General features: G+C 40.9%; 1 protein-coding gene across 1 annotated transcript; it reads left to right on the top strand.

Moving 5' to 3' along the window:
* The first annotated feature begins 4,177 nt into the window (after positions 1–4,177).
* LOC121049601 (phosphatidate cytidylyltransferase-like) lies at positions 4,178–8,685 on the top strand. Its single transcript, XM_040507395.1, has 4 exons — positions 4,178–4,229; positions 7,909–8,037; positions 8,135–8,374; positions 8,549–8,685. Exons 1-3 carry the CDS (start codon positions 4,209–4,211, stop codon positions 8,354–8,356), a joined length of 372 nt encoding a protein of 123 aa, XP_040363329.1. The 5' UTR covers positions 4,178–4,208; the 3' UTR covers positions 8,357–8,374; positions 8,549–8,685.
* Positions 8,686–9,486: the final 801 nt, after the last annotated feature.

Here is a 9,486-nt window from a genome sequence, read left to right on the forward strand (position 1 = left end):
ATTCCCATTTCTCTAAAACACGTTATCAGCACGAGCCCTAACCCTAGCCCTATAAACCAAAACTGCCGCAAGCTCCTAGCCCTTGCTAGCCATCCCGTCCGCCGTCCCTGCAGCCCTTGAGCACCCGTGTGCCGCCTACTGCCCCTGTAGCATTGTAGCATGCCTGCTGCCCCTTCAGCAAGTACAGCAGCACGCTCGTTCCTGTGCAGATCAGCACTCCCAGAAACGTCTTGTTCGGGACCTCTGATCAAAATACTTTCTTCATCGAAGTTGTTCATATCTGTCTCTTCTACCTGACCTCTAAATTTCAGACCTATTGGATTCGTTTTGAGATCTGTACACCATTTGAGGTGGGAGCTGTTCATCATGCTCGTTCCTGTGCAGATCAGCCTGCTTGCAAGCCCCGAAATGTCTAGTTCGGAACTTCAGATCAAAATTCTTCCTTCATGAAAGTTGTTCATCTCTGTCTCTTTTATCTGACCTTCAAATTTCATCCCTATTAGAGTCGTTTTGAGACCTATACACTAATCGGAGTGGGAGCTATTCAGAAGCAAATCTGCTCCGAATTTCAACAAGTTTGATTCGCCTAGGACTGAAGCTCGTTTGCAATCCTACAACGAGGATCGAATACGCTCTGCAATCCTAAGAGGTATGGTTTACTAAAAGTTCCCGTTTTTGAAGGTTTTTTTATTCTTTTTCACTTCTTTTTCCCGGGGACTTGCAACCTCCCTTCTTCTACCCCCCTTTCTTCATCATAAGGGAGACCAAAAAGCCGAACTATGGGGGTTCGTGCTCACTCCAAGCTTGGAGCTTGTGGAGTCCTCCAAACTTAGAGTTTTTTGAGATAAAACGATTGACCGCAAACATCATTATTTCCATCTAATCCAACCCCTCTTGGAATCGAATTTCTTGGAAGCGACTACACTCGGAAATTCCTAATTTCTTGGAAGCGACTACGCTCAGAAATTATATTGTTTTCGTGGTAGCCTTTTTCGCTCCGAAACTAACCCTAATTTCTTGTTCTCCTTCAGGATGAGTAACCTGAACAAATTGAACTTTGCTCCATTGGGAACAACTGGCTCTGGATATCACAGGTGGGTTCGTGATGTCCGCCACCATCTCAAGGCTGATGGAATCTTGGATATGATTCTCGAGCCCAGCCAGGACGTGCTAACTGTTGAGTAAGCTCAAGCTTTGGAAGCAAATAGAGCAGCCTTACAGGCAAATAACGGGAAATCCATCATCCTAATGACTCGTCATATGGATGATTCGCTCCAGTTTGAGTGTATGAATGAAGAAGACCCCAAAAGGCTGTGGGTCTCACTCGAAGAAAGATTTGGCAACGTCCGTGACTCCCTGCTTCCTGACCTAGAAGTGAGATGGCATAGCCTCTGCTTTTGTGATTTCAAGTTAGTTCTTGACTACAACTCGGAAGCACTTTGCATTAAATCCTTAATGGAATTCTGTGGTAAAGAGATCACAGATGTGATGTTGATTGAGAAGACTCTCTCTACCTCCCCCGTCTCTGCATTGATAGTTTCTAAGAACCATCAAATCGATGTTACTGAAGGACGGATCATAAGATTTCATGAGCTTATTGGAGCTATGAATGTCGCTGAAAAGCATGACAACATCCTTGTGAAGAACTATAATTCGAGATCTGTGGAAACAGAGCGTGTTCTGAAATCCAATTATAGTCGCGCCCCTAAGAGAGGGCACCAAGAGCGTAACCCTAATCCTAGGGATACTTATGGACGTTCTGGTCCATATAATCGCTCTACTTGGGAAGGTAACCGCTAAAATAGGCGAACACAGAACCGAAAAGGTCAATGTGGAAAGAGTGAGGGAGGCAATGCCTCTGGCCATGTTGGTGGCGCCACCAACACTAAGAGCCATCTAAATGATGCTTTCAAAGTGCCTCAATCAATGGAGTCTGAGCAAAGAGATGTATGTTCTCGATGTGGAGTATCCGATCATTGGGCACATATTTGTAGAGCTCGTGAAGAAATTGTCACCGCCTACAAAGCATATTGTGAAGCAAGAGAAGCTCACTATGTGGAACAAGAAGATCAAGATGATCTAAAGTGAAGTGTTGAAGACTACAAATCTGGCTGAGATCGATAGATCACCAATTCTGTTTAAGTCTTTATTTTTCCAAGGGATGTAATAGGCAATTGCCATATACTTTATAGTAGATGCCATTGGCTTAGTCTTTCTTCAAAAGTAGGCATACTCAACGTGAATGTGATGTCTAGAAAGGTTTTGAGGTTAGTGGTACTTAAGTGAGCCTTGTTCCACCGACATCTCTCTACTCACCTGGTCACATTTGCGTTGGAATTACCGAAAAAAGTTAGACGACTGCCATTGTTTTGCATTAACTAGCATTTGGATTAGATTCTCCTAATGGTTAAGAGACAATGATGTAACTCTGTTGGCTTATGATTAAAATTTCGAGTACTTTTCTTTATGACTCCATTTTGATTCTGAGCATATGACTTTGTGACTACGATGGCTGGGCCATCAGTATTAATTCAAGGACATAGAATATCCCAAGTTCCCCTTTGCCAAATGGCACCTTGATTACTGTTACAGAAACTCTCTACGCTCCTAGGGCAAATTGCACCTATGAATAGCCAACGAATTACATGCAGAAATGCATGTAGAGAACGGAGATGAGTTCCTTTGCAATGTCTCTAATGATTGTGAACAAAGGCGCATCTTAGAGAAGTTTATGTGTCTCTCTAGTGGACTCTATGTCACTATTTAAGCCATTAAATCCAATAAAGTTATGAGAGAAGATCTCTTTGATTTAGACACATATTGGCTTTGTCACGATAGGATAGGTCATCCTGGTCGTGATATGATGCTCCCTGTACTAAAGACTTCACACGGACATCTATTCTTCAGAGTGAGAAGAAGCAAGAATCGCAAATTGATTCCTGGACTTAGCAAGATCGCAACAATTGTAGCATCTGGCGCTGCAGCCGTCTTGGGGCGCCAAAGGGTCGCCCAAGTCCCATGTGACAACGCCATAAATGGCGCTACCCATGGCCATGACGCTATGGATGATTCTCCCCATAGCCAAGACGCCATGGATGCCACTTTCCATGGTTCCAACGCCATAATGGGTGATGTAGTCACACATTTTGCTTCTAATAGCGCTACAGATGCTTAGGCCAAACCAAAATCCTCATTGGTTGTTTCTAAGGCCAATCGCTTATTTTACAAAGCCTGTTCCTTAGGGAAATTAGGACTGAGACCGTCTGTAGACCCCCGTACATTTTAATGTTTATTTTATTTTGTAGCATGACGTATGAAACTACGTATTCGTAAGGTACAAAAGTATTCGCGCTTAGGTTAAGACTTTGAGGCTATTTTAAAGGATTAAGAATTTAGAGAAAATCCAATTTGGGACTAGAAAACTATTTTTAAAGTATCGAGGCTTAGGACAAGCCGGGAAAATTTTCCCGAAAGGATTCGGTGAAGTGTCGGAGAAATAATGGTGTTTGAAGAGGTAATCTTCGGAGTGGGCTTAAGGAAAATTAAAAGGAAAATGAAATAGGAGCAGCCCAAGCCCATTGGCCCAAAAGGAGGGGCAGATTCGACTTTTCACAATTAAATTTGGGAGAGGTATTTAAGCAAAACACTCTCTCCAAACCCTAGCCTCTTCCTCATTTTTTTCATTTCAGCTTTCTCTCTCTAGCTGAGTGCTTCTCTCTCTACCTCTTGCCGGAAATCGCCCCATCATCGGACGCCGCCGCACCGCCGCCGGCCGCCGAAACCCGGATTTCAACCAAAATTTCCAGATTTTCTCCTCTTCCACCCCTCTTTCCATTTCTCCAACCAAAATCAAGAAAGTTGGCCATTCAATCCTCCAAAAACCCTAGAACCCGAAGCTAATTTGGGGGTTTTTGTGATTTCTTCTTTCCAAGCTTAAATCAAGGTAATATCCATCCTAATCTAGCCTCTATTCCTTCGATCTATACATCTTTCTTATCAAATTCGAGTTTTTGATTTCCATTTTGATTTTTGGTGCATGAATCCGATTTCTCTTAAACCATGAAGCTAGTCTATGGGTTTGGCAAGGATTTGTGGTAAGGATCTGTGGTAAGGATCTATCCATGCAACCTTGTTTTCGAGTTTTTTGGTTGAGATGATGTTGTTGGATGGATTTGTAGGTGAAGAAGGCCAAGGAGAAGGAATAGGCCATGATTTTTGAAGAAGAATGGGTAAGGAATGGGTTTTGGACAAACCCTAGAATTTTTGGAATTTATTTGGTTGATTTTGATTATGTTGAGCTATTGTTGTTGTTGGAAAAATTGTGAAAAATAGGGATTTGAGGATGATTTAATTAGTAGGATTTTATTTCCCTAATTTTCTTAGTGTTGGAATTTTGTTGTTGAAGATTTGGTGATTGTTGTTGTGTAGTTTTGGCCAAAAGAAAAAGAAAAGGAAGAAGAAAAGAAATGGATTTGTTTTTGGAAGAAAAGGAAAATAAAGAAAATGGTAAAAGTTGGATTAAATGAGTTTTACTGTGGTAAAGTGGTAAAAAGTGAAGAAGGTGAAAGTAAAGGTAATTTCGGTAAAAAGTAAAAGTGAAAGTGTGGAGGTAAAAGTCATGGTAAAATTGAAAAGGTGAAAAATGAGAAGTAAATGGGTAAAAGTAAAAGTAAAACTTTATTTATAATTATTTACTTATTTATTTTTAATAAATAATGGTAAATAAAGGAATACTTGGTCAAAAGTCAAAAGTCAACTCGAGAGTTGACCAGGGTTGACTGACCTCGAAAAACATGGGGATCGACTTGACTTTGGTCGTTCGGGTTGGTGAAAGTTTAGCGGAGCGATAAAGACGTTTTCCTTTTTAAGAAAGAAGTTAGTTTCCCAAATTGGTAAAAGGTTAAAAATAAGTAGTTAATGGCCTCATTAAAATAAAAAGGATTTAGTGTGTACGATTACTTAAAGTGGATCATGATGTTTACCTGGATAATTACTTACGAATTAAGTAATGGTTCAGGAAATACGGTCGTTAAGGAAGCTTAAGCGGAAAGTATTAGAGTGTGGAATATGCCTGCATTTTCCAAGTAGGGTGAGCTGTCCATTCCTTGTTAGAAACTTTGCGATATATGTGGAATGCTCTAATATGATATTATGTTGCCTGCAAGTATGGTTTTGGTTGTTCATTAGTCGATGCCTCGTGACACCTGTGTTTTCACTGCTGATCATTGTTGATTGCGAAAACCGAGGCTAGACTTGCATGTTGAGATACTGTACCCTTTGTATGTTTATACTTGTGACTTGAAAGTGAATGGGACCTAGACACGTAGATTCCTAGGAATCCCACGGTGTCGATAACAGTGAACCTCCGGAGGGGGCTGTGCTCCTATGTTTGTCGTGGAAAGGTGAGTACAGACAGTGAACCAGTCATAGGAGACTCAGAGCCGGGAAATTGACACTTTCGCTACTTATGGTCACAGGGACTATAGAGTAGTTGGCCGGTTCTCGAAGGATGATGAACCAGGTCGGTCACCGATTTATTTTAGTTTAGCCTGCAGGTAAGTAGGTCGGAGCTCCAAGTTGTGTGAAGCATGCTGCATATGATTTCTTGAAATGAGACAACAATGATTGTTTTTGTTTGCATTTGTTTTACTCGATTTTACAAATGCGCGCAACCTATATCATAGTATCTATGTTTTACCTATTAGTTTTCAAACCTAACTAAGGTTGGGTCGGCCCCTATTGGGCTAGTGAGGACGAAATGCTCACCCCTACATTTCAGGTTACAACGAGGTCATTCCGGACTATTTGGATTAGAAGTGGGTCGTTGGCCGAGTCCGTGTGTTGCTGTTCCTGTTGCTTGAAGTTCTTCCTTGTTGGTACTCTATCGATTTACTCGTTTTTCTTTCAATGTTGTACTTTGTGAGGTCCGCCTACCTGGGAGCGCGCCTCACCCCTTTGTTTTATCGTTATTGTTGTTGAACTCCTTTCATTTTGGTTATGATGTAAGCCCTAAGGCGTCACAGTGCACTTGCCCACTTTATTTTTAAGCATTTCCAGACTTGTTAATTTGAATGTTGGGTTGTTGATTTAAAGTCCTTTCTTAAAAGCTTTCTAGGTCTCCTAGTTTCTAAAATTTACATTTTTTCAAAAAGCCTTGTAGTATTAAGTTGGTAGGTCTACAGTATGTCTACGATGTATCGAGCTCCTATTGGCTTAATATTACGGCGCTGTGGTATACCCATTCGGGTCGCCACACCGTCCTATGCAAAGGATATGAAAATACTCATTCTGTTCTTACACAAAGAATCTGTGGGGATTCTCTGGACTGATTCAACCAACTTGCGGACTTTTAGATATCTCATGATGTTGGTTGACATGCAAACACGCTGGTCACGTGTTGTTCCATTGTCCATCTGTAAATGCTGCTTATACTACACTCCTAGCACATATCATATACAACAGGCTCACTCCCCGAATCATCCTATTCAGTCAATTGGATTTGACTATGCTAGAGAGTTTACATCGAAGACTTTTGATGACGTTATTGCATTGGGATTGATGTTGGACATCATATTCCCATGTACACACCCAAATGGTCTCACGAAAATGACTACAATGGTAGTCAGGACATTGGTAATGCGCACCAATCTCCATATACTCGCTTGGGGTGATGCAATATCGCATACAGCTATGCTAATTCGTCTATGACCCACTGCCACTCAATCTACCTCTGCGTTACAGCTAGTGACTGAGTACAAGTATCGTACTTTCGCATCTTTGAGTGTGCCAATTGCTCCGCCACAGTGCCCTATGATGGGTCCTCACAGACGAATGGGCAACTACGTTGGATTTGAGATTCCAACAATCGTCCACCACTTAATGCCCTTGCTAGGCGATCTCCTTACCGCTAAATTAGCGGATGTCACTTTGATGAGACAGTCTTCCTGTCTTTAGGGGGAGATAAGAACACGGATGTTCAGCAGGAATGACAGGAATTGTCATGGCTTGTCCCCACTATGTCTCATCTCGATCCCTATTAAAGTGACGAGATCACACACATCTGCTGCAAATATGCCTGCAAGGAATGACTTCCCTACGAGAGGACATAGCGCCATCCTACACGGAGGTAGGCATGGCACCAACGCCAAAGAGAGTGGCACTCTGGCGTTATAGGCCATGGCCCCAGCTAGGATGCGTGGGAGGCCCGTGGGTTCGAAGGATACTTTGGCACATTCCAATTATTTGATCATCAAGACTCAATATCCGTCTCATGAGAATCTTCCGGGTTATGGTTATCGTTGGGGGATGCCTCAACGTCAGAACCTATTCCTGAAAATATAGAGCTCTATGAAAATTACACTAGTGTACATGAGACGTGGGATAGAAACTCCATCATAATTGATGATGTAGACGCGCCTTTCATTGCGCATGAGTTTGTTGAGTCCGATGATATCGAACCACGCTCTGTTGATGAATGAATGCAAACGTAGAGAAATCTGGCATAAATGGAAAGATGCGATCCAGGTTAAGTTGGATTCTCTAACGAAGATGAAGGTTTTTGAGCCAGTTCTATAAAATGTATCTGTAATGCTTTTTTTAAATCTGTGATTGGAGTTCCACTAACATTGTCTGTACATTTACGTAGCTTATTTCAATGGCTAACATGTCCAAGAAAGGTAACAATTCTGATGAGATATGAGTCTGTCAATGAATGTTTATTGGTTATGTAATTACAAAAACCAAATCCTCTGTGCTGGAAATCAAACGTTGAATCAGCATGCTTTCTTTAAATATCAAGGATGATTGGCACTTAATGCACGGCTTCAATTAAATAAAACCTATTCTTGCAGTTAAGTTAGTTGATCTCAGTGTTGATTCCTATATTCCTTCATGATTGTTGTATTGCAGTTTCCTTGGAAAGGGATCTCAATTTTGCCAGTTGAAAGGCTTGCTCTGTGTCTTGGTTTGTTCTCATCAATTATGACACCTTTTGGAAGCTTCTTTGCAAGTGGTTTTAAAAAAGCTTTCAAAGTCAAGGTAAGCTCCTGATGCAATTTTTGGTGATGCTGTTCTAAATGCTAAAAACTAAGTTAGTTGCCATCATTATGTTAACAATTTTTTCCATTTGCCATAGGATTTTGGTGACAGCATCCCTGGGCATGGTGGATTGTCAAGTAAAGTTATCTTTTTTAAAATGGCACTTTTGTCTACTCTTTCTGTTTCTTATGCCTGTAATGTAACTGCATATGCTAATTTTGGAAGACCTCAAATGGAGATATGTTGCACCATCTCTGGACTGGTCCAATTTCTAATGAATCTGTTGATGTTGTTCAAAGTGTTGTCTGCGGAGATGTGAACAATTGTTATTACAAAGGTGAATTTATCTTTATCTGTACAAAGTTGCATTCATCAAAGTTTCTAAAGATTAGAATCAATATATGCAACTATGTTGTTCGTACTTGTTTCATTATCTAATTTTATTTTCTTTGATTCTGCAGTTAAACAAATTTCATGAACTGTTATGATTTGATTGGATGTTTTGATTTAGGTTGATGGAGTCAATCAAGGCAGGGCTTCAACAATTGAGCCTTGATCAATAACATATCCCTGGGCATAATATTTTTGTTTTTAGCACACTTCGGTGCTGAGCTTGTGAACTATGATATTTTCTTAACCTCATTCTAGGCCTTAACCATCGATATTTGCTAGTTTTATTTTGGGCTCCAATGGCCTTCATTTCTAGTTTTTCAGAATAATTTGTGCAAGTAGTTTTCCAGAATAATTTCTGCAAGTAAAAAGAATGGACTTGATTCGTAGCCCAATAAACAAGCTGTGTTGTAAATATTAAATGATTGTTATTTTTTTTAAAAAAAAAGGTAAAAAATGAAAAAAAAACGGAACTTGAACCGAACCGGACCGGTCGGTTTGGTTTTCAGTTTAAAACTCTGAAAATTGCAAAACCGAACCGAAGTGAACCGAACCCACCCCTAAGTGATGCCAACACCTCCTAACCTAAAACCTATTGACTAATGGGTCTTCGTTAGAATGCGTGATGAGAAAAAGAGATGGCAATCTCACCTTATGGCGCAAGGCTTCTCACAAAACGCCCTGAAATAGACTACGATGAGTCATATTCTCTCGTAATGGATGTCATTGCACTCCACTACCCTGTCAGTTTGGTAGTTTCCGAATAACTGAACATGCAGCTTACAAATGTGGTCGCTACGTATCTCTATGGGGATCTAGATACGGAATATACATGAAGGTTCATGGTGAACTTCATTTACCCAAGTCAGGTGGCTCTAGACCAAGGAGCGCGTTTACAAAGAGGTTGAAACGCTCACTAAAGTGACTACTTGATTGGGAAGGGATATGCCCATGCGTTTCCATAACAAGTTTCGGATCCTATCTCGGTTCATGTTGGACATGATCTTCATTAGAAGCCCTTAAAGAGTTAAGGGAAACCGCTGAACACTTGAAATCCGA

This window comes from Rosa chinensis, chromosome 5 (assembly GCF_002994745.2).
Source record: "Rosa chinensis cultivar Old Blush chromosome 5, RchiOBHm-V2, whole genome shotgun sequence".
Lineage (NCBI taxonomy): Eukaryota > Viridiplantae > Streptophyta > Magnoliopsida > Rosales > Rosaceae > Rosa > Rosa chinensis.